This window comes from Pseudopipra pipra, chromosome 9 (assembly GCF_036250125.1).
Source record: "Pseudopipra pipra isolate bDixPip1 chromosome 9, bDixPip1.hap1, whole genome shotgun sequence".
Lineage (NCBI taxonomy): Eukaryota > Metazoa > Chordata > Aves > Passeriformes > Pipridae > Pseudopipra > Pseudopipra pipra.
Genome location: NC_087557.1, coordinates 2,415,571 through 2,440,511, shown reverse-complemented (window position 1 = coordinate 2,440,511; position 24,941 = coordinate 2,415,571). Strand labels below are relative to the sequence as shown.

The following is a 24,941-nucleotide window of genomic DNA, read 5'->3' as shown; positions in this document are numbered from 1 at the left end:
AAGTGTTTCCTTCACAAGTGTAGAGCCAGCCTGAACTCTGCAAGTGCTGGCAGTCTAGAAGTTTAAAATGTGAATAATTACCATTAAAGTGCAGTGGATGGCTGGGGAAGATGGTCACTTCTTAGAGGGAAAAGTCTGTGCCTTGACTTGACTGTTACATAGTGTAACACATGAATTAAAAACCTACTGGAATGAATCAGAAATGGCTCACACAGCCTGGCCAGGACCATTCCCCAGCTCTTCCTCTTGGAGTAGGTGACTGAGGGACTCTGTCCCTAGTCCTCAGCGCTTCTTCCACAAGCAGGGTTTCCTGGGGACCCACTGTTGGAAATTAATGGTGGCAATACTGCAATACAAACCCACCTGGCAATATCTGTGAGAGCATCCTGCTCTCAATGGAATTTGATTTAAATTCTAGATTAGATAATGAGAATGATGTAATGAAAGAAAACATAATTACAAGACTGCTGTTTGGTTAAGCAGATTACTTTTATTTCATTTTCTTACACAGGGGTGTTCTAGAATTCTAATTATTATCATTTTTCAGTTAATTAATCCAACATTGCTCTGATCACTTGCAGGGAGTGATGCAAGGCACAGTCCCTTACCTTGGCACCTTCCTCACTGATCTCATCATGCTTGACACAGCCCTTCAGGACTATGTCGAGGTAATTTGGGGCACTTCTTTGAATCCTAAATATCCTGCCTGCCTTCCCAGCACTGTGTCTATTTTGGTATCTTCTGCTGGGTTCTTGTGCAGCTCTTACAAATCTGTTTTCAAATCAAAAAGGAAGCAATATGCAGTGTTACTAACAAGAATCTTGTGTGACTTTGAATGCAGTTGTCTCAAGGGACAGGTTTAGCTCTTCTCTGATCCCTTCTCTTTCCTTCAAACAGGGTGGCCTGATCAACTTTGAGAAGAGACGAAGGGTAAGTGGAATGCTCTGTGATTTTTGGTTTATTAATACCCTCTTTTAGAGCATTCTCTTGGCAAGGCCATTTGTCTTTAGCAGCTGTTTTATGTGCCTGAGCAATTTTAATGCAAGTCCATGAGGGAAGAACAGATCCCTGCAATGCTCATGCTCTGAGCCTTTGCCTGACTGCGTCTGTCCTATGACCTGGTGGCAGGAGACCTTTGCTTTCCAGAAGATAGTAAATATCTTCCTTCTGCTGCAATAAACTATTTGTAGGTAAAAGGCTGCAGAGCACAAACCACAGGACTGAGAAATAAATGCTGTCACTCTTTCCATTCAGCCAGATCCTTGCTGGTCAGAGATAAGTAATGCTCTGTAGGAGTAAAGGTTACTTGTGCCTAAATGAAGTTGTGCCAAATCCTGGGGCCTGAAAGCAGACTTGGATTTGGCTGTGATGGAGCCATTTCCTGCCCTAACCTGCTCTATAACCTGCTCTAAACAATTACGAGCTATTTTGGCAAAGCGTGTATACAAGTGGAGTTAGAGAAGAGCAGCATGCTCTGGTCACGCATATTAAGGGTAGCATTTTATGTTCCTCTGGAACAAGTGTGAGTGCACATTATGGATGCTGAGGAAAAAAACCCACCTCTGTTATTTGGAAAAACTGGTTCTTGAAATAGTCACTCAACTGAAACTGAACTTCAGGTCAAACTCTGTCCTGGATCTGTTGTTGCATATGTTTAGTGTATGAATGAGTTTGTTTGGTTTTATCTTGTTTTCTAATTCTAAATTTTTATTTGATTATTTCTTTTCTTAGGAATTTGAAGTCATTGCCCAAATTAAGCTCTTACAATCTTCATGCAACAGCTATTGCTTGATACCAGACCAAAAATTCATCCAGTGGTTCAGGAGCCAGCGGCATTTAACCGAGGAGGAGAGGTAGGTTCTCATTCCAGCTGGCAAAGCAGATGTTCTTACCTCACACACACCTAGAGGGAGGTTATTGCAGCCTTCAGCTCTCCTCTTAACAGGAACTCACACGTACTAAAGAGCACTGGTTTTAAAAACTATTATACAGCGGTGAAATATCCCTTTCACCCTGGTAAAATGTAGGCAGAGCAACATTCCTCTTTGTGGGGCTGCAACATTCTGTGAAGGGTTTCTGAATTTCTTGCCTATTGCTACTTTGAGATGTATAACTCATAGTATTGTCTGTAAAAAATTAACCCAGTGGCCTCTGTCCTGCAGTTACAAACTGTCACGGGAGGTGGAAGCAGCTGCTGATACTAACATCCTATCTCCAAAATCCCAGAAAAGCATGGTGAAAAGGATCAGCACGTGAGTACGATGGGGCAGAGGAGGTTTGGGGTGGGAATATGGACCCTAATAACTCAAAACAAGCGGTGCTCATTTCATCAGGTGCAGAACCTGGCTGTGGATCCAGATCCCTGTGTTGCTTTAAGGAGAAAGGCATCCTTGTGTCTGAAGCTGTCCCTTTCTGTTGTTAGAAGCAGTCATGGGGGTTATTAATGATAAAAGAGTTTAGGAACAAAGAACCCTTCCTAAGGTGTCGGAAAAAGGAACAGTTTTAGTGCTGGATTAAATCCAGTACCTATTGTGTAATAACTTCCCTGAATGCAGCAGCAAAACAGAGGAAATGAGGATAAAGTCTGGACTATTATTAGTCTAAATTGCTATAGACATGCAAAGATTCCTTGCAGGATTTTAATATGAAAATTCAGGTTAGCAAAAAGGCATTTGATAGTAGAAACAATCTGCCTTGATGCTGGAGAAGGAAAAAATCATGGGGACGTGGTCCAATTTGATGGAATACCACAAAGATTTAAACAGGAGGTGGGTAGAGAACAGGGACATGAAGGTAAGCAGACAGGAAACAAGAGACTAACAGGAATAAAGCAGAGCTCAAAGACTGAAGTCAAAATATTGGCACTCTGTGCTTTGCAAATGAATACTGTAGACAAGCAGTGAGTGACACCTTTCTAAACTGTATTAAGTCACTAATTGCATCCTGACGTGGCATCTAATGCACCCTGCTTCTCCACTTTGTGTACTGTAGCAGTTTGTTTTCTTTGACACTCCTTTCAATTCACTTGACCTGCATTTAGGACTGAGTTTCGGAGAGGGAGAGCCTTTAATTTACCCTTTCTTGTGTACACCTCCAGCCTCTTAAGAGGGAAACTGGTATCTGTGGCACCTTGATTGAGGGCAGGAGTTGGCAGCAGGGTGAATTTGCCCTTTTTGAAGCCCTTTTTCCGAGCAGGTGAACCTGAAAATTTTAACAGACCAAAGGGGAATCTCATGATAGTGGGGCATGAGCTCCAGTTTTGGCTTTGCAGCTGGTGGGCACACTGGGTCAGGAAGGTATTGTGTTGGTGTGTTAACAAACTCTCTGGACAAACTGTATAAACAACAGGGAGGAAATGAAAACAATAGGCCACTCCAGATAGGAAAACAAAACAACATGTAAGAGTTCTGAAGCAAGTGACAAGCTTTGCTCTGTTCTGCTCTCACTTACTGGCTTTTATGCCCTTTTTTTTTTTCCCCCATACCAGACTTTTTCTGGGCACTGATGTGATCACCCCACCCAAAGAGCAACCCCCAAAGAGCTCTCCCCTAGGAGGGAGCTCTGGGGAAAGCACGGATTCGGCCAGTGTTTCATCGTGTGAGTTTAATCACTCCGAAAGTGAGGATGTCTGTGTGACTCCCATCTCCAGTCCTGAGGACCCTCTGAAAAAGGTACAGCTGGGGCCTCGGTGCCACCATGAGCAGCTGGGAGAGGCTCTGCATGCTGCAGCCCCGTGACCCTTGCCCAAGGCTCTTGGTCTTGACTAGAGCGTTGCTTTCAGCGTGAATGGAGAGACTAGAGATAAATGTGTAAAACTGGAAGTGATCCAGTCAGGTTCTTGCACAATCCCTTCTGTGTTGCCTCTTCCAGTGGTTTTGATCCTACCAGGAAGCTTTTGAGCAAAGCAGATGGAGAGAAAGGCAAACCCTGAGCAGCAGGGGAAGGAAGGGGGCAGTTTCAAGAAGAATGGCAAAGAGGGAAGGGTGTGTTATTTCCACTCGTGTGAAGGCTCCCAGCTGGAGCAGGGGTGCCTGTGACTCCCTCTGTTCCGTCCCAGTTCCTGGCTGCTTGCCCACAGCCTGATGCTGTTCCTTGGATCTGCTGCCACCTCCTGGGCTGCTCTTACTGCGAGCCCAGAGCAGTGCCCAGTGCCCAGCACACCCAGTGGGACATAAATTGTCATTAAAATGGTGGAATCAATCAAGTTCAGCTTTTCTGGAGGCAAGGAATCCCACTGCCAGCCTGCTGGGCAGAATGTGTGTGACTGAGGTTATGTCTGTGTCTGCTGCTTTCTCCTGTTCTTCCTGCAGAACGACACAGGCAGACAGACAAAACACCCTATTTGTGACAGTGCTTTTCTTTGTCGTGTAGATCCCTGGATACCCCTTATCCTCCTGTTCTCCTGACTCTTCCACGAGCACACCTTCCTCGGGGGTGTCACCTTTACCCTCATTCCCTACTTTGCTGCCCTCCAGTGATGACAAGAGCTCTGTTGGCTCCGACAAGGGCTATGACTCCGACAAGGGCTCCATCGGCTCCGACAAGGGCTCTGGCTCCAACAAGTGCTCCATCTTTGACAAGGGCTCAGGCTCTGACAAGTGCTCCACCTTCGACAAGGCTTCTGGCTCTGACAGTGGCCCTGTCTCTGACAAGAGCTCTGGCTCCACGACATGCAGCACTTCCAAAGTGCTCCCTGTTTACAACCAGCAGAACGGAGGCGCCTGCATCATCCGAGTCAGCATGGATGGCATCAACGACAGTGTCTACAAGAGCATCCTGGTGAGGGGCACAGAGCTGGCAGTGACTGACCTTCTCATCCAGGGTGACTGAAACAATCACTGCAGTCATGAGGGTTATTAATGACAAAAGAGATTAGAAACAAACAACCCTTTCCCAGGTGTCGGGAAAAGGAACAGTTTTAGTGCTGGATTATAAATTAAGTATCTATTGTGTAATGACTTCCCTGAATGCAGAAGCAAAACAGAGGAAATGAGGAGAAAGTCTGGACTGTTATTAGTCTAAATTGTTATAGACATGCAAAAATTCCTTGCAGGATTTTAATATGAAAATTAAGGTTAGCAAAAAGGCATTTGATAGTGGAAGAAATCTTCCTTCATGCTGGAGAAGGAAAAAACATCATGGAATGTGGCCCAGTTTGGTGGAATACCACAAAGATTCAAACAGGAGGCAGGTAGAGAACAGAGACATGCAGCTAGACATGGGAAACAAGAGACTAGCAGGAATTCAGGGAGAGCTGCATGGAATAAAGCAGAGCTTAAAGACTGAAGTCAAAATATCTGCACTCTGAAGTGTTTTGCAAATGAATACTGTAGAAAAGCAGTGAGTGACATCTCTCTAAACTGCATTAAATCATTAACTGCTTGCTGATGTAGCATCTAATGCACCCTTCTTTTGAGACCACTTCACTGAGCCGACTCATCAAACCTGGCTGGAAAGGGAAAATGACAAATGTTACCATTCAGAATATGTGGAGCAGGGTAGGAATGAGAGGTTTGAAAAAAAACAGCAGCCAGTGTGGAAATCAAACTTTGTGTTTTATCCAAAGGCTCCAAGGGAAGCACTGTGATCATGTGCAGGCCTTGCTGCTTCTGCCCTCCTGCTGCACCAGCTGCTTTTCCTCCAGCTCAAAATTGGTGTGCAGATTTTGACATAAGATGCCACATGCCAAGTTTTCCCTGGAGAAGCTTTCCCAAAGGGATGGTTTCTGGCAACAGGGAGCTGTAGGGGAGAAAGCTGACAACCCTTTAATTCTGCAGCCTCTCTGTGTGGTGGTGGTTGCCAGAGCAGCAGCCCCAGCATTCATTTCCCTCTCTGCTGGTTCCATGGAGGGATCCTGGCAGTGTCGGGCCAGTGCTGGGCTGTGAGCACCCTCAGGGCCTGCCTGGGGGAACACACACACAGCAGGGTAGTGCTTAGCACCTTTAGCTACCTTCTGATTTTAATGGTGGGACCTCCCCAAATGTTACAACTGTTTCCTGAGGGCCTGACAAATTTGGCTTCTGGTGAGACAGCAGACGGCTCTGGAGGGAGCCCTGTGTCTGCTCCGGATGCACAGCACTTCCACAGCAGACAGCAAACCCAGCTACCAGGCCAAAAATCTCTGCAGGATGTCAATGGGAGTGCTTAGCACAGGAGTCTGCAAACAGCAGATGGGGTAGCTATTTCTGTGGGCTTTTGTGGCTTGTGAGAATGATGTCCCATCTCTCCAAGCTTTGCTCAAGAGAGCAGACACTCTGATTTACTGCTGTCTCATCTAGTGCTGTATCTGTCATCTTGAGCTAAAAAGCCACCACTTCCCAGTGTCATAAACACCAGATTTTAATATCTGTCAGCACCTATCACTCTGTTACTGACCCATTATGGTTTTTTCAGTTCTGTGACATCTTTTCCAAAACCAAACAGGTTTTTGCTAATTCCTAAATCATTACTCTCATGAGTAAGCAGAATCTCTCATTGCAACTCTTACCTTTCCAGATAACTAACCAAGACAGAATTCCTGATGTCACTCAGAGAGCCTTGCTGAAGCACAACCTGGAGCCTGGTGCAGTGGAAGATTACGAACTTGTGCAGGTCATCTCTGAGGACAAAGGTAGGGAAGCGAAACTCTGCTGGTGCCTGAAAAGTTCTGTTGGATTTCAAAGGAAAGAGTAAAATGTGAAGCACTAGAAATGCCACGAACAGGTCCCAGCTGGCAATGAGAACAACTCCCTGGATGCTCAGGGATGACTTCTCATGGCCTGTCAGCACATCCCACTTCCCATGGGCAGAGCCAGCTCCTGGGCTGCCAGGCCAACCTTCCCGTGGGCACTGCGGCTGCAGGGCAAGCGTGGGGTCTGGGTGGTGGGGTTCTGCCTCCTTGGGACCAGAGCATGCAGATCCCTTGAATCACTGGCTTCCCACACAGCCTCCTCTGGGAGAGGCTGCCAGGGCCTCCGCCAGCCTTGACACAGCCCGGGCTTGGCCTCCATCTCCTGCCCTGCTCCCCCTTCCCTTTGGGAGAGCTGCTGGGGGCAGCTCCCAATGCCACTCTGGCCAAACAGGGAAAGCCCCTCATGGCTCCGTTGTTCCCTGCTCCCTGTCCTTTCCCAGCTTTCCTTTGTGCTGACGCTGCTCTGGGCCCCGTTTTGCAGAGCTGGTGTTCCCACGGGATGCCAACGTGTTCTATGGCATGAACAGTCACGTGAACTTCGACTTCATCCTGCGGAAGAAAGCAGAGCTGGTTGGCTGAGACTTCACCTTCGCTGCCGTCCAGTGTTAGGGGTGGATGTGTCAGTATTACCTGTTGAAAACGTGCAATTGGAGGACTGGGCAGCCCCGGGGCAAGAGGCTGCCACCTTTGTCTTAAGGGACACCCCACGAGCCAACTCTCTTTGTGAGAAAACAGTCTCCTTCGTGCCAGTATTACACAGAAGATCATCTGAATTTATTTTTACACAGCTGAAGAAAGTTCTGAGTGCACGTCTACCTGAACCAGCTGAAGGCTTTTTGCACTTGTTCTGCGCCAGAGAATTACCTGTTTTGGATCTGGTTTCCAAAGAACTTTAAAATGAATGAACTGCACTTGCCTTTGGATGATCGTCATGAATTGTTCATGAACGGGACAAACACACACTACTTGTGTTGGATTGAGGTCTTAATGCCATGACAGGGTGGTTTGCCTTGGACTTTAACCCAGGGAACAGAACTCGATGCCTTTCTTGTGTGATGGACGTACCTCCTCCTCATGTGCAATTACTCTTCATGAGCAGAACTTTTAAATTTTTTAAAAGCCATAAGTGAGACGCTGGATTGTAAACAGCCCTTATTTGAGATACATTAAATAGATACAGTGTTTCTGTTTCTGTAGATAGCATTGTGCAAATTTAGGAGTTAGTTATTATCCAAATAGATAACTTAGGACTGTTAAGGATCATTAGTTAAAATAAGAGTTTTATCCATGCCTGGGCCTTTTCCCTCCCAGTTCTGTCGCACTAATTTTCAAAACTGGGCTCAGGTTCCATAAGTTTTACACTACATTTGGATTTATCACTTCTGTTTACAAGTAGGTAAAACAGATCTATTGTAGGTCCAACAGGCCTGTTGTACATCCAAGAGACCTACTGTAGGTCCTAGTCTGAACAGTTTATGAATTCCAGTTGTATCTTGGTTTAGAGGGTGGTAGAAGGAGGGGGTTGTTACTGAGCCTTAACCTTCGCCCAAATTTAGGGCAAGACTAGAAGTTAAGTTTTCTCTGCATTTTGGTTCAGTGTCAGTGTCTGTACAGAGCAGTTTCCCATGTACATACAGCATAGTTCCTAATGTATATAGTACTGTTCACTCAGAGGTTGTATGTCTGTGTTAAGCTGAAAAGTGAATGTTCTGGATTTTAAAATTATACTCTCCAAATGTTTATATATAAGAGGTTTTTAATTGCTTACCTGTAATCTTTATATGATAAGTATATAAATTGTTTTTCATTAATATTTGCCTGGAGTCAGTTGATTTTCTTTTATTATTGCATGCCAGTTGTGGGGCTTTTACACCTCATAGCACTTCCCTCACTGTCATTCTCTTCAGCATCTTCGCTTTTTAACTTCTAAACAGCAAAGCCAAATCCATTGAGAGCACAACAGCACTCTTCCATCCTGAGCAAGTTTGAGCTGGCTTCCTGCCAAAATCTCCAACACTCAGTGAAAGCCTTTCCCCTGCTTCCCCCTTTAGGCAAAGGAAAAAAAACTATAGAAACTGAGAGAAACCAAAATCAACTAGATTATATAAAAAATATATATATTTACAATTATATATACAATTTGAATATATTGTACACACGATAGGGAGCTCCCGAGGGGCAAAAAAGGGAAAAGGGAAGGGGAAACAGGGATAAAAACTAAAACCAAATACCCTCCAAATATACCCGTTAACAGAGAGCTAGCGGATAAGTACAAAAAAAACCCGGATTAAATAGTTCCCTGAAGGGGGCAGCAGAACTGTGTGAGGCAGCAGCCAACTCCTCCACGCCTCCCGGAGGGACCCGAGATAAGGGCAGGGCTGAGCAGCAGGCCCTGGCCTGTACAAGCAAAGCCCCTCTACAGAGACCTGTCACCTTCAGCCACCGGAAGAGAGAAGAGCGAACTCTCTTATCTGTGCCTTTTATATGTTGTGTTATGGAAAGGGATGATATCGAATACTTCCTTAGATTCCTGACCCTGTTGCTAAGGAAGGCCTAAAAAATCCAAAAAACCAACCCACTACACATCCTTAAGCCAAAGCAAAGACAGAGCTGTTGGGTCCAAGCAGTCTTATTGCAATTAATAATTTTTAGGGCCTGTCACCACAACCTTTCATGTGAAGAAGCTGCCAGAAGGCTGGTTCAAAGCTGGTGCTGCTCATCAGCTTTGAAGCCCTTTAGATGAGTCAAAAAACCACAAAGTTAAGTAAGTACATGGAAACTGGAAAAATACCAGAACAATCCACAAGTGTTTCAACTGGCTCCTACTTTTCCAAAACACGGTTATTTCTGAGTAGGGCAAAGCCTGGCCAGCACCTGCCAAGGAACTGAAAACACAGACAGGGAACAGCACTTGTCACAAGGGTAGAACCACTGGCATCCCTCAGGCCTTGCATATGTCAATAAATAATTTTTGTATGTATAAACACACAAGGTAAAGGAATGATCAACAAGACTGAGGCCTTGTCTGCTCTGAAACAGGCATAGTCATTTAATTCATGTATTCTTCATTTGTTCCTTTCCCTGAAAGCACCATCAACCCCCTGAACCACCCGCTTCCTGAGTCAACTAAAAGGAAAAAAAAACACAAAAAACCCAAGCTAAAAAACCAGCCCTGTTGTAAAGTTGTTCTTCATAAACTGCTACTGCTCTGCTTAAGGAAATCAGACCTTTTCTATCTTTTATTATTTGAATGAGCTTAAAAAAAAAGGGAGGGTGGGGGGCATGAGAGGGCTCCAATTGCTTGTATTTTTTAAAAAAATCTATGCTTTGTTTCCTAGTGGGGAGCACCTTGTGCTGACACAGGGAAATCCCATGGCAGAGGGAAAGAAGGAAGGAGGCCACTCGTAGACACAGAGGTGGGTCTATCACAGAACAACAAGCACATGAGGGTGGAAGAGAGGTGGCTCTTGTATCCACAGCAACACCTGCCAACATGCTGGATGCTCACCTGGTCATGGAAATTCTGTTGCAGGCCACACCAAGCATCCAGCCAACACCTCTGGGGTTTCCAGTGTCCTTGGAACAGGCCAGACTTGAGCTGGGACAGTGAGACCTGCAGAGGAATCAACAGGGATTGTGAAGAAGGAACCCCACCCAGGCTGTGCACGGGGCCCTCAGGGCACCTCCATACTCACCAGTCCTGTGGGCACCTGCTCCCAGCTGGACAGCAGAAGGAACACGGCTTCCAGGTGGGAGCTGCAGAACAGGCACATTTATACCCCCAGTGACTCCAGGGGAGAGTGACACAGCTTAGAATCCCTTTGAGGGCCTTCAATTAACCTTAACATTTAACACTCAAGGCCAGGTTGGACAAGGCTCTGAGCAACCTGGTCTAGTGGAAGGTGTCCCTGCCCATGGCAAGGGGTTGGACTGGGTGACTCTTAAAGGTCCCTTCCATCCCAAACCACTCCATGATTCTCTCACTCAATGAAGAACACACACAGCTGCTCATCTTGCACCAGGTTCTATGTATTATCAGACCGGCTGACAGGTAATAACATGTCTTCTTTAGCAGAAAGCACAACACTGATCAGTAATTATTAAAAACAAACACAAATTAAAAACAAAACCCCAGCCACACATACTCAATGCACAGATCTGTCAGCAGGTGAGTCCCTAGATGGCAATTCCAGGAGGGAACCCTCCCACTGCCCAGCAGCTCGGGGTCTGTGCCAGCTGCTCTAAGCAGGGTAGTCCGTGATCACCTGGCCTCTGAGAAAGGTTTTTTTTAAAAAAATAAACACCGTACCCTGCTGGCATGTGAGCCAATAGCAAGTACATCAGAACTCACCCGAAAAACAGACAAGTTTGCTCCTCACATGAAAAAGTATCCAGGCAAGTTGCCTTTCTGTCCTGTAACACACAATTCTATTTGGCTGTCGAGACAGTAACATTGCTGTAGGTTGTTTCAGTTTAATAAGGAGAGTTTGTAACCTATCTTTTTAGGTTTTAAGTTCCCAAAACTCCAATGCTTGCTTTTATGGCCTAATTAAACAGGCCTGCAAAGAGGTTGTGGGGATTTGCTTTCCTGAAGGAATAAACTGAGGCAGGGGGTAAAGCAGGACATGACACCGACTAACTCCCCCTGTGTTCCCTTCAGGGAGACAAATAAAACCAACCACCTGCACTCCACGATTTTAGACATGCCAAGACATCCCTTCTGGACTGGCAGGCCTTTTTAGATGGGACGTAGCAAGATTAGAAATGAGCTGGGGGAAGCCAGCACTGACTGTGATGGGGGAGGACAACAGAGGAGCGCTGCTCCCCTGCACTGAACATTTTTGGGAAACACCTCGATTCTGACAGAAATCCCTTTGGAAAACAAATCCAAATCCCCCAAACACTCAGCAGAGAGGGTGGTAAAAGCCTACAGACCTACAAGGAGTGAGGCAGCAGCCCAGGTACAGCCATCCCAAAAGGCATTAACACTTGTACACCTCTATATATTAATCTTTATAAATACAGTGTTCTACACGAGGAACTGAAGAAAGATGTCATTCCAGGCTGGTATTTTGTTTTGTTTTTTAGCAAAAGCTTTCCAAGGGCTTTTGTTCAGCTCTCTGCCAGTCTGGAACACTTATTCTTTTTCCTCCTTCATCCTCCACCCTGTCCTCAATGGCCCGGGCAGGCATCTGGTCCGACTGCTGCACTCGGCCATTGGAAGCAGTGGGAAAGGAGACCACATGAAGAGCTGCTCTACAACTTTCAAGGGTGAAAAGCAAAAGTGTGAGGCAGGTTCAGCTGTCACGGAGTTCCTGGGAAGTGGGCAGTCATAGCTCATCCCTGGATGACGGCGCGTTGAGAGACGACTGGGAGGGCAGGGCATCCTTGTTCTGGGCGTCGCTGTGGATCTGGCCCTGCTGCCGGGATTTCCAGGAGTGTGTTCTGTCCCAGTCCGTTGACACGGTCTCGTTGTCCCAGATGGTGGAGGTCTCTGTGTCGCTGAGGTAGCCTGGCTGCCCCGTGTAGTGGGTGGGGTAAACAAGCAGGGGTTCTGCCGAAAAGGCTTTCAAGTCTCTGGACTCATAGTACTCCATGTACTTAGTGCTGCAGGGGGGAGAAATGCCATCAGAAACAGAGTGGATCTTCACTGGCACTAGGTTTGGGAGACAGGTCAATCCACTGAGCAGGGGGTCCCAGGGAGTGGGGGTAGCTGCTGGGGTACAGCCTGGCTCTCTATAGCCAGAACCACATGCCTTACAACCACACAGCTGTACAACCAAACCGTGTTCCCACAGACAGCCAAACCCCTCAGAACCAGCCCATAACCCCCGCCCCAGGCAGGGACACCCCCCACTGTCACAGTCACCTTTGTCAATCTACGTGGGGAGGGTGCAACCAACAAGCACAAGGAGTCCCCACTAAGTAGGTCACCAACATGATCCAGTTCAAGACCAGCCAGCAGGTCCCAGCTCATGTCCCCCTGAGCCATGGAGGCATCCGACTTACACAGGGTGCTTGTTGTACATGACTGGCAGAAATTCATCCACGGGCAGCATCTTGCCGAAGGGCTCAGCTCCGATGAGCTTCTGAGCCCCATGGAAAGAGATTGCATAGCCCAGGGTCCAGTAGGAGTAATCAGCTTCCACCAGGTTCCTGACATTGGGAACAGCTTTCTCAGGCTCCTGCACCTGCATCCTTTTCCGGCCAATGTAGCTTAAAGGGTGAAAAGATTGAAGAGATTGTGATCAAAGTGAGTTCGCAGCAACCAGTATCACAAGACTGTGTCAGCCAGGGCAGGGCAAAGGGTCAATCCAAGAAGCAATCCCTGACTTGGCTCACAGATTTCTGCACCTCTCCCAGACATCCAAGTCTTAACCCCGTGGGTGGTACCGCTGTGAAAGGCTCCATAAGGAGCCTCAGCTCCATAAGGAACTAAGACGACACAGTCCAAGGTTCAGGACTGAGCTGTGCCAGTTCCTCTGTCACAGCAGCATCTCCTACGCTGCTGAGATCAGCCAATGCTGCCCACAAAGGGCAGTGATGGTGCCCACTGGGCATCCAGCACCAGCCTGCCCCAAAAGGCAGATCTGCCCCGATGGGAAGAGCCACTGAAGTGTCTGCCACTGTCCCCTGCACTCCAGCATCAACCTGCAGCTCCCCTCTGCCATGACCCAGCAGTGCTGCCAACCCCCCCACATGCCCAGGAACTCCCAGATGGCTGAGGACCAGGAACTTACATAAGCTCCCAGTCTAGCTGGGCTTGTTCAATGTCATCCATCAGCTTCATGAGCTTCCTCTTAAACTGGTGCTCAAAGCGCACATCATCCTCAATGACGAGTGTCTTCTCCAGTCCTCTGTTCACCACCTGAGACGGGGGGTTCACAAATGAGCACGGTGGCCCACATGGGCAGTTGATGGGGTCACCCTGACCTGGTATGGACACCTTCCACTAGCCCAGGTTGCTCCAAGCCCTGTCCAACCTGACCTTGGACACTTCCAGGGATCCAGGGGCAGCCACAGCTTCTCTGGGCAACCTGTGCCAGGGCCTCACCACCCTCACAGCCAAGAATTCCTTCCCAGTATCCCATCTAACCCTGCTCTCTGGCAGTGGGAAGCCATTCCCCCTTGTCCTGTCACTCCAGGTCCCTCTCTAGCTCTCTTGGAGCCCCTCTAGGTAGCAGAAAGGAAAAAGGGAGATGTGAAAGCTGAATGCTGTGTTGAAGAAAACCCCTGTAACCCAAGGAAAGCAGTTCCATCCTACACTTCCAGAAAACTGTACTGGATTTCATGCTCTGTCCCAGGACTGGCTATGCACTCACAGCACCTTCCTGCAGGAATGCCAAGGCACCCAAACTCCATACCTCCTTCCAGATGTAATAGTGGCTGAGGAAGCAGCCGATCTCTCCTCTGGTCAGTGGCCTGGAGGAATACGGGTCCCGGTATCCCGGGAGCATTTCGATGCTGAGAGCTTTGAGCTGACTTGTGTTCAGTGCTCTGGGAAAGACAGAGTATCTATCACCATTTCAGAAACACAAGCCAATTCAAGCCAGACACAGGCACAACACAGGGAATGCTGCTCATGTTCAGGAAAAGCCACACCTCAAGAAATTCCTCCACTTGTTTTGCTCAAAAACACGGAGGAAAATAACTTCTAAATCAAGCTGATAGATCATATCCTTAACTCTGCCAAAGACTTCTCATGAGACCACCAATTTTCCTTAACTATGCCAAGTACTTCTTGTGGGACCATCAGCATGTCAGGTGCTTGGTTTCAATTATTTTCCTTTGATTATTTAGCCTAAGTTTATTTTCCTTGGCTAAGATTATCTTCCCATCCTTGAAGGGATCCAAGTCTCCAAGACCACTAGATGGCATGTGGGTTCCTGTCTCTCCGAGGCCTTTTTGCAACTCATAGACCCAAAATTTCGGCAGACCTTGATTTTTCATTATAAAATGATCTTAACATACCTTAGAATCATGAATCATTTAGGCTGGAAAAACCCTCTAAGATCAAGTCCAACCATTAACCCAGCACTGCCAACCCCACTATAAACCATGTCCCCAACTGCCACATCTACAGATTTTTTGAACACTTCAGGGATGGGGACTCCACCACTGTTTTGGGCAGCCTGTGCCAGGGCTCGACAAGCCTTTCTGGGAAGAAATTTTTCCCAGTATCAAACCTAAACCTTCCCTGGCACAACTTGAGGTCATTCCCTCTCCTCCTGTCCCTTGTTCCCTGGGAGCAGAGCCTGACCCCCCCAGCTCCCTCCTCCTGTCAGGGAGTTGCAGAGCCAGAAGGTCCCCCCTGAGCCTCCTTTTCTCCAGGCTGAGCCTCTCCAGCTGCTCCTCATCAGAGTTGTGCTCCAAACCTTAGAGTAAGCTTGGGAAGGGCTGGGTCAGGGCTAATGGTAGCACAACAGCTCTGTAGCCCTGGGATGGACAATGTTCTCAGGAGATAACTGCCCAATTCACAGAAATCAGCACAATTTTAACCTGATTTTCACCTTAGTCTGAACCCCACTGCCCTGCTTCTCACATAGAGACTGACTAATTGCAAAAGAAGAAAGAAACAGAGCAAAACTGCCCCAAACAGCTGTCAGAGGGATAAAAGGGGTGTTCACCTCCCCCTCAGCCCACGCTGCCCCACCAGAAGGAGGTCAGGGCATCCAAGGAGATGCTATGAAGCAGTTAAGCACATCCCACTCATTGAAAATGTCATCAACCCCAATCAAAACTCACTTTCCATCCACAGCCTCCACTATCTTGACTGCAATCTCCTGCTCGTAGAGAGTCCGCAGCATCCGATCCCGCCTGTCCTTCCGGCGCTTCAGATTGATCATGAAAATCTGGGTAAGAAGAGAAAGACATCAGCCTCCCTGCTGGGGAGGGAGGGAGGGAGAAGTCTTGATCCACTCTTCTCCAGCAGCCCCTCTGGAAAAGCAGGTCTTGTGAAAATAACAGGTGTTTTTTCATTCCAGGTTGCTTAGAATTTGTCAAAAAATTGGGAGTTGGTTTTGAGTTGAAAGCCTAGAGGCTCGTTCTCTTCCTAAACAACTACTTTTGTTGGATGTTCACGGGGGAAACTTGCTCTTTGAGGGTGAATAGAAGAGGGAAGACCAGTTACAGCCAAGTCTATAATTTCCAAAGATGCAGGATGTTTAGGTTTATATTAAACACAGAGTAACGCAGCCACCTGCAGCCCCAGTCCCACAGGAACACTGACCCACAGTGCTGCCACTGCCTGGATTGAGGACTATCAGCAGGGCCACCATCCCAGTACGAGGTCACGGTAAAGAGAGGATTTTTGTAATTACTTCAGGCACTGAGAAGTTGCTGCTGAGAGCCAAGGCTGGGAACAGAGATGTCTGGGCAGGGCTCCATCCAAGCCTCAAAAAGACTCTGCAGGGCTGAGGACTGAAGCCCTCGTTGCAGGTAAACCTCAGAGGCTCAAGGATACTTTTCAGTCGCAGAAAGACAAGTACAAGTGCAGTGTTGTAGCCCGAGGAACAAAACCTCATCCCAGTAAGAAGCGGAACAAATTCCAGCTCAGGACAAATGCAAAAATAATAAATTGGATAAATAAAGTGCAGCCACAAAGGAAAACATGGAAAAAACCTGGACCAGCTGTGCCCTAAACACAGATGCTCAAACACACACAGCCAGGTCGGGTTTGGCTTCACGAGTCACACAAACAGATGGAGCAGAACACAGCAAGAAGACAAAGGCTCCCCTGATCCCCACGACTCCCTCGGCCACGGAGCCAGGGCCTCCCTGGCAGCTGCACACACAGGGGCTGCTGGCTCTGGGAATAACACAGACAGCAGTTCATTAAAGCATGGCAGATCCCTCTCCCCCCTTCTCCCCCTGCATGGTTTGTTCCCCTCCTGAGGGTACCCAGGGTGAGCCTGCAGCCCCCAGGGTGAGCCTGCAGCCCCGAGGGTGAGCCTGCAACCCCCAGGGTGAGCCTGCAGCCCCCAGCTGCCCCGGGCTCTCCAGTGTCTCTCTCAGCTGAGAGAAATCCTTCCCTCCTGCCACTGGAAAGCAGGAAAGCTTTCCCAAAAGACCAGTTTCTGTCACAACTGGAAGGACGACCAAGCTGCTCTGCAGAGTCAGATGTAGAGGAGACAGCACAAGAACTGGGGAATTAAATAACCTGTTTTTCAGCCTCACTTCTGCCATCTCCTCCTGGCTGGATTAAAACACAGAATCACAGAATGGTTTGGGTTGGGAGGGACCTTGAAGACCATCTAGACCCCAAACAGGGATCTTGTAGCAGGTACCAAGTGCCCACAGATGGCCTCCTTTCTCCACAGCAAACATCAGACCACCCCCTGAGCCCTTTCCCTTCTGCTGCCCTGAGCTCAGCAGTTCTTCCCATATACAGATGGCTATTTTTTCCTTGCAAAAGGTTTCAACCCAAAAGATGAGTAAACAGGTAACTATGCAAAAAGATAATATACTCCAAGGGAAACAGCTGGGAGCTCAGCTACAGGGAGAACCCAGGTCCTCCAGGTGATGAGTGGGAAGACAAGACAATAAACAGCAAACAGGGTCCTTACTTCATCAAATCCCATCTTGTCAGGGTGCTTTGGAGGAACGGAGATGTACTGAGAGGGTTCGACAGGAGGGCGATCGACTGAAAGAGAGCAGAGATCCCAAACATCACCCCCATGTACATCCTGCATCAACGTTTCCATCACAGACCCCAGGGAGTTGGGATGAGGAGTCAGTGCAGGATGGGTACAGCAGGGAGCAGCCACACTGCAAAGCCAGAGCCAGCAGCCATGTGCCAGACAGACAACACAGTCCTGCAGCACCTCTTCCACATGAAAGATGCATTTTTGCATTTGATATGGGGAAGTTGAGGGATTTTGTGTATGGGGCTGACCTGATCAAGAAGTGCTTACATTCCTATGTAGAAAAGAGGTGGAAAATGGAAAACTGCATATCAAAACAGCATGAGAGCAGTCAGATCAGGATGCAGACCGCCAAGGGAATGAGAGCTGGGCCAGTGGCAGGAGAGCTCTGCAGACGTGGAGGGATCCATCATGGCAAGGGCACAGCAACTTACTCATAGCCTCGATCAGCGTGTGCACAAAGTTCTCAGCTTCTTCTGGCAGCGACTGGTGTGGTTTCAGGGGCATGGGAAGGAACCCGTAGTGTTCACGGTTGCAGATGAACATCTGTATTCCTGAGGATCACAGAAAAGCAGAAACTAGAATCAGGTCTGTTACCAGCAGATTTCATTGCTCTGTGGCTACGTAGCCACAATCAAACTTGTGCCAGGACCTCAATCCCAAAAAGTTCTGCTTCCAAAGCAAACAATTCAAAACCATTCCAGTGCCATTTGCTGTTCCGCCTGGCTCCTGGCTGGCAGCAAGCAGCCTCTCCCATGAAACCAATCCCAGCTTGCTCCCTAACTAACCCTGCAAAGATATGAACCGACTGGGCGAGGAGGAATGGCTTGCTACTGTCAGAGGGCAGGATTAGATTAGGGATTAGGAGGAAACTTCTCTGTGAGGGTGGGGAGGCCCTGGCACAGGTTGCCCAGAGAAGCTGTGGCTGCCCCAGCCCTGGAAGTGTCCAAGGCCAGGTTGGACAGGGCTTGGAGCAACCTGGGCTAGTGGAAGGTGTCCCTGCCCATGGCTGGGGGTAGAATGAGATGAGCTTTAAGGTCCCTTCCAACCCAACCCGTTCTATTCTTTATCACTGCTTCCTTTTGCTTTGGCTAGAAAATAAAGACAACACATTTTCACCTGTGCTGGCAAAGGACTTTGATGAATATGTACGACAATCATCTTAGAACTGCTAAGCCTACACCAAACATGGTCCTTTCCTCTCCAAGACTATTTTTTACTGTGCCCTGAAGGTTAGAGGAAAATCCAAGAGAGAGACTCCAGCAAGGAGAACAGATGCTTTCAAACAGAGGTGATAACAGAACATTCTTCTACTCAAAAGCTTTTGCAACTGCTTTTTGGAGGGGGGAAACAAAGAGAAGCTGCAAAAGCCTCTCCTAGGAGCAGGTTCCTTTGCAAGGAAGAGACCCACCCACTGCCTGTTCACTGGGAGCATCCCAGCATCAGCAAAAGGCTGTTCCCTCTGAGATGACAAGGATTTGCTCACCACTGGCTGTAACTGTGGCAGCACTGGGCCTGATGTCACATCCGGCAACACACTCAAAAGCCACATAAAGAGAAGCCAAGGAAAGTATTTCTGTTGTTCCTCATCGAGTTCTGGTAAGGTCCTTTATAATTTAACCCCAATCAAGAGCTGCTAGAACCCACACAACTGGCCAAAAAAATGCCTTTCTTTTTCATTTTTTTTTTTAATGGAACAAGGACAACCACCCCCCTCCCTCTAGGAAATAAATGAAAAGCAGACACTACCTGGTGTGCTGATGCTTTCATCTATTAGTTTCCCTAATCCCTGGTATTTTTAGCAGAGCGGAATTGTCGGCACTAATGACCCCAGTGTTTCTCTCATTTTAAGTTCTGCAAGTAAATTGCTGGCTATGCTACTTGCCAAAACACATTCAGCTGTCAGCTGCAATTTAGGTAAATGGCAGAATAAAAAAATACTACCTGCTGACATTAATGGGTTTGGCACTGATCTAATCAACTAATCTTATCTGGCTCACTGATCTCTGTTCTTACCTTCCGCTGGCTTAAACACACTTAATCTGTGCAGATTCATGACAGTATTCCTGTTCTTTCTGGGATAAAAGTTACCATATAGGTAAAGCTCCCATAAAATGGGGAGGGGGATTCTCTCTCCAGCTCTCTTTTTATAATAAAATTGGATGATTGCTACAGAAAAACGACAGGTTTTTGCATTATTATTATTATTATTACATTTTATAAGCAGTGCCCAGGATTTGCAGCCATGCCCTAAACCCATAATTAAGGAACATAAATTTCCTCCACATCCCTGTGACTGGACCTTCCTGCTGGCTGCTCAAGGGCTTCAGAGCCTCAGGCTGAAAGGCAGCTCAGGAGATCACAGAACGGTTTGGGTTGGAAGGCACCTTAAAGCCCACCTCATTCCACCCCCTGCCATGGGCAGGGACACCTTCCACTAGCCCAGGTTGCTTCAAGCCCTGTCCCACCTGGCTTTGGACACTTCCAGGGATCCAGGGGCAGCCACAGCTTCTCTGGGCAACCTGTGCCAGGGCCTCACCTCCCTCAGACACAAGAATTTTTTCCCAATATCCCATCTAACCCTGCCCTCTGACAGTGGGAAGCCATTCCCCCTTGCCCTCTTACTCCAGGTCCCTGTTCAAAATCCTTCTCCAGCTCTCTTGAAACCCCTTTGGGCACTGGAAGGCTGATCAGCCTGGCTCAACACTCCCGTGAGCACAAGGGGCTCTACAGAGTACAGTGCTGGCAAAAACACACCCACACTGAGTTTTACTGAGTCAGGACTTCCACCACGGGCCACATCCTCTCAGCAGAAGTGGGACCATCTCTCTGAAGCATCACAAAACAGTTGCTTCCAGCAGTAGATTCCCTGTTGAAAATCAATGGCTTGATCTGAGGCATTAAGCCCAGTACTTGCCCTCAACAAAAGCCAAGATTATTTATGACTTCAGGGAACTGAAATTACTCCAAAGAGAAGTTTACCTCAAAGCCCACACATTTTTCACATTTCTGAAACATTTTGTCATCCTGTTATCCTGGGTGACAAAACTCAGCCCAGGACACGAGCCAACAATCTGAGCAGATCAATGGGTCAGACAGCTGAAGCAAAACCTTTCACATCATGGGTCGGTCCTGGAAAAAGCTAAAGTGCTCTAGGATGGAAGGAAAAAATGATGAGTTTGGATCCCTGAAATATTTCTGAAACAGCCGGAGCTAATGCACTGCACTTACCACACTGGTGGGATGCTGCATTTCTGGGAGAGCTGGCACAGGGAAGAAGTGGGGGGACAGTCTGCTCTGCTATCCAGCCTTAAACCTCAATTCTCATCTGGAGCCAAGATGTGGCACTTGAGGACGTGGATTAGTGGTGGGCTTGGCAGCACTGGGGGAATGGTTGGACCTGATGATCTGGGAGGTCTTGATGCTGTGATTTTATACCGACGTTCTGAGTCCAAACGTCAGGACCACAGAATTGCTCTGCAAGTTCACGTCTCACCTCTGCCTCCCAAGGACTCCAATTGCAGCTCTTGTTGCCTCTCCTCCATAATTTGTCTTATTTGATACTCCTCATCCTCTCAAAGCTGATTTTAAAAATGCCCTGCTCAGTCTGCCAAGAAAACACCATCTTTTTTGGTGCTGTCAAGACCTTCCAACCAGAAACACCCCTAAAAGGGAAGGTACAGACAGCTGGTGGCTGCTGTGCTGTCTGGGAACGATGGGAAGGCAGTCACAGCCCGCCTTCTCTGCAGAACAACTGCCAACAACAACAACAATCCTTCTTCCCTTGGCTTTCTCTCTGCCTGGCTGTCCCCCAAAGAGCAGCTTTTCCTGCTTACCTTAACTTCTCTTTCACAGAGGACAGGTAGCACCAACTGCACATCACTCAGGGGACTCATACACAACTTTTTCCTGCTAATTCACCTCAGCAAGTCAGCAACCCAGTCATGATCTCTGAACAGAAGGCATTTATGGGTGTCGCTGAGCTTCCACCAGTCACTTTTTCCTTATAATGCCCCAAACTGTGCCCTTTTCAACACAGCAGGCAAAGAACACAGTTGGCCATCACATTAATGTCCTTGGGAGTTCCTTTCAGCTGCAACACTGTGTCTGCCAGCCTGGACTTTGTTGGAGACAGAATACTCACAAGATCCGAAAATAAATGGGACTAAACATCCTCACCACAAGTACAAACAGCAGCAGCATCAGGCACTCAAGGGACAGTGATGTCTCAGAGACACCTGGAGCTCTCTGCAAACACCAACAGCCATTCCAGGCACAGGAAGAGGACATGGAGGTTGTGACTTGGCTGAAAAGACCCCTGTATTTCAGGGCTAACTGAAATCCTCCCACTGTCCAGGAGAACCTGATTCCAATATCGGCCAGAGTGGTGTCCTTGCTGTGCCCCAGGGACCTCAGTGCTCTGTGTTCTCCCAAAGTATCCCTGACACAACATGAAGCACAACAGAGATTCTACTGCTCTCATACCAGCTCTAACTGGCTCTTGCCTGCAAAAGATTTCTTCTCCCTGGAAGTGTCCAATGCAGCTTGGACAGGGCTTGGAGCAACCTGGTCTAGTGGAAGGTGTCCCTGCCCATGGCAGGGGTTTGGAACAAGATGAGCTTTAAGGTCCCTTCCAACACAAACCATTCTGTAACTCTGTTCTTTAAGAAGAGTCTCTTGCCCTCACCCCTTTCCTCATGGATCTTCTGGAAGTGGCAACTTTAGATACTTCACCTACAGACTTCACAACACCTTCTCTGTTTCCCTGCTGTAACACAAACCATGGGTGGAAGCCACACATTTTGTCTCTGAAATATTGCCCCCAGGCCAAGAACAGCTCCCCCATCCTCTGAAGCCAGCTGTAATCCAAAACTGCCTTTCCAGTCACTTGCTGCTGATTAACCCTGACCAGATCCCAAAGAGGAAAGGGAACAGTGTCTGAACCCCCCACTGAAGTTAACACAGGACTTTTGGCCTGTGAACTCACAGTAGAGGTCTCTGTGTCTCTACGAGTGAATCCTCCCCAGCCAAAGCTCCAGACATACCTGCTTGGCGACTGGAGAAGGCAAAGACCATGATATCATCAAAGCTCCAGGTGTAATCCTGGTGGGGGGGGTAGAACATCAGCTTGGTGGAGGCCTCCTTCCTCAGGTCAATGAGGAACGTGGAATGAATCATGGGGACAGCAAAACAGCCCATCCTCTTCCATTCCCGAATCAGGGGATATTCCAAGGTCCTTTTGTAATAGCCCTGAAATCACAAAGAGGGAGTTGCTTGAGAGATTCCTGTTTCAGAGATGCTCCTTCGCAAAAGTTCTCACCCTGAGCTCTTCCCAGCAGAGGTGCATCAGGGCTCAACTCTCAGCTTTTTCAGCATCTCCCATTTGAAAAGGGCTCAGTCAAGTATTTAGAAACAGTCTCTATCCCAAAAGTTAAAGACTGACCTTCTCTTTCCTCTTTAGCAGTTCTTGGAGACCCAAAACTTTCCACTGCAAAATTCCCCTGCAATGGACCTTCAAACCTCAGACTATATTCTCCTGGCTCTCCAAAAACCTCTTTTTTGCTCATAGACTCTCCAGCCTGATCCTTGAAGTTGCTGAGCCTGAGCATCCATGATGTCCTCCACGTTTATCAGGCACAGATATGTCTCACAGAACAGGAGCTGCAAACTAATTCTGACCATGACCTTAAAAAAATGGTTTGTGTCACTGCAGTGTAAGAATCCCTGCTTCCCCCATCCCGGGGCAAGTAGGTTTAAAATTCACTCCTGAGCCTGTCTGGGGGAGGCATTTCAGTCAGCTCACGGGTAATTCCCTGTACCCAGGAGTTCTGCCAGCCTTCCAGCACTGTGGGGTGCAACACCCACAGTCTGCACCTCATATGGCTAAAGCCATCAGATTTGGAAATAAATGCACTAAATTCCTCCAGAAAGAAAATCCTGAAACACCAATTTGACATCTGGATGGCTGAATCCAGAGCAGATTCCGGGCCTTACAGAAATGATGAGTCACTAAAAGAAGTTAGAGCTCCATTTATATTATATTTTCCATAAGCATCCAGGCAATGGCTGAGCAAATCATGGCAGAACCACTCTACTCTGAGCTGTGCAGAAGCATGTGTGGTGCATCTGCCTGTTTATGCATCTGTCACCCTCCCCTCTGCCCTTCAGACACCTTCTGACCACACCGTGAGGACCAGAAATCCCAAACACAGCAATCCCGACTGCCATGGAAAGGAGCGTGCGGGTAGAGACCTGAGCAGCCAAAGGAAGGGTTAACACGTCCAACCTTTACCAGACATCCAAGAATGTCCACAGGTGACAGACTGCGGAAACTAAACTTGCCTCCTCCAGTCAGTCGCCCTGGAGTGTTGGGGCTGTTCACTGCTCATAAATCAGGGGTAGTCAATAAAGACTCCAACTCATCCATGCTGCTGCCGTGCTCTCTCTCCCAAGGTTTGCTCCGTGACAGCTCAATGTCAGGCTGTCTGGAGCTGGGTTTGGCCTGCCGTGGCTCAGTGCTGGAGGGAGGCTGTGTTTCAGGGCATGCTCCAGCTGTTATTCCCTCCCCAAGTCCCCTGGGAGAGCAAGGCTGAGCACACATAGCCCTGGGACTGTGCACAGAAACAAAAAGCAGCAACTGAGAGAAAATGAAAAATAAAAGAGCAACTTTGCTGTTCACTTGAGCAGCTTTTTTTTCCACCAAATTCTACAAGACGCACTTGCTGCAAGGTTTTTCCCTCTACTTTTCTCAGCTAATGCTGGAAACTCCCCACTGGGGAGGTAGGGCTGAGATCCACTGCAGCCTGTGGAGCAGTGCTGACTTACACCAGTGGAAAACACAGCTGACCCAGGACTTAGCCTTAAAAACCTTAAGGACACTCAATACCTTCGCTAGGAAATTTATACCTTCCTTTTAAAACAAAAACTGAAACAAGGAAACACACCTCCCCAGTCCCCTTTTCTTATCTCCATATTTACTTCCCAAGGATTTGGATAGTTCGGGAGCTTTTTCTGCTATTTTTATTCAAATACTTAGTCTGAACTGTGTAACTCCCTGCTATAAGATAGTGTAGGTGCCAAAAAATAGATTCAGACAGTGATTTTTGGAGAAGAAAAAAATCTGTGAGAGATTTAAAGACAAGTATATTCCTCAAAAAAACAGAAGGGGATTGCCAGAGGATACAGAAGTAATTTGGGCAAGTATCACTCACTTTTTTTGCATCTGCAGGGAACTGTCACTATCAGATGGACCTTTCCTCTGACCCAGTACAGTTGTTATGTTTTCATCCTGCTTCTGATCCCTACTTGTGTCCCTGGTAACACTGGGAAGTAATAATGATGTTTTGTGCCAGATAAATAGAGGAAATGGGAAAATTGAGTTTGCTCTTTATTTCACTCCAGCAATAATAACAATTAGAGTCAGATTAGGTCTCTGGAATAAAGCAAGAGGGTAGGGAAGGGCAGGAACGTGGAACTTGCCCCAGGGAAGCTCAGGGATGCATATGCAGCTCAGGATTAAACACATTTGTCTATGCAGTAGCTTTATGAATAAGGAAGCAAGACTCAGGCATGGAATTAAGAAGGAAATCCTTAAGCTTTCCAGGGCAAACAGGGAAAAATTTTCAAGA

The 24,941-nt window shown here is 47.6% G+C and overlaps 2 protein-coding genes across 6 annotated transcripts in view; one reads left to right on the top strand and one right to left on the bottom strand.

The window, feature by feature from the left end:
* The window catches only part of RGL1 (ral guanine nucleotide dissociation stimulator like 1), a 53,827-nt gene extending 45,346 nt beyond the window's left edge, over nucleotides 1-8,481 (top strand). For 2 of the 3 annotated variants that reach the window (XM_064664075.1, XM_064664076.1), the window contains 8 exons: nucleotides 582-668; nucleotides 898-930; nucleotides 1,732-1,853; nucleotides 2,163-2,252; nucleotides 3,488-3,671; nucleotides 4,372-4,779; nucleotides 6,496-6,610; nucleotides 7,152-8,481. In XM_064664075.1, the coding sequence (XP_064520145.1) occupies nucleotides 582-668; nucleotides 898-930; nucleotides 1,732-1,853; nucleotides 2,163-2,252; nucleotides 3,488-3,671; nucleotides 4,372-4,779; nucleotides 6,496-6,610; nucleotides 7,152-7,249 (1,137 nt within the window). In that variant the 3' untranslated portion in view covers nucleotides 7,250-8,481. The remainder of the gene's footprint in view (nucleotides 1-581; nucleotides 669-897; nucleotides 931-1,731; nucleotides 1,854-2,162; nucleotides 2,253-3,487; nucleotides 3,672-4,371; nucleotides 4,780-6,495; nucleotides 6,611-7,151) is intronic. The other variant, XM_064664077.1, reaches the window with a different exon arrangement.
* Nucleotides 8,482-10,678: 2,197 nt separating this feature from the next.
* Nucleotides 10,679-24,941, bottom strand: part of COLGALT2 (collagen beta(1-O)galactosyltransferase 2) — a 47,288-nt gene continuing 33,025 nt past the window's right edge. For all 3 annotated transcript variants that reach the window (XM_064664080.1, XM_064664078.1, XM_064664079.1), the window contains exons 5-12: nucleotides 22,359-22,563; nucleotides 17,748-17,867; nucleotides 17,236-17,312; nucleotides 15,416-15,522; nucleotides 14,035-14,167; nucleotides 13,411-13,538; nucleotides 12,680-12,886; nucleotides 10,679-12,277 (exon numbers count right to left, since the gene is read on the bottom strand). In XM_064664080.1, coding sequence (XP_064520150.1) covers nucleotides 12,001-12,277; nucleotides 12,680-12,886; nucleotides 13,411-13,538; nucleotides 14,035-14,167; nucleotides 15,416-15,522; nucleotides 17,236-17,312; nucleotides 17,748-17,867; nucleotides 22,359-22,563 — 1,254 coding nt within the window. In that variant the 3' untranslated portion in view covers nucleotides 10,679-12,000. The remainder of the gene's footprint in view (nucleotides 12,278-12,679; nucleotides 12,887-13,410; nucleotides 13,539-14,034; nucleotides 14,168-15,415; nucleotides 15,523-17,235; nucleotides 17,313-17,747; nucleotides 17,868-22,358; nucleotides 22,564-24,941) is intronic.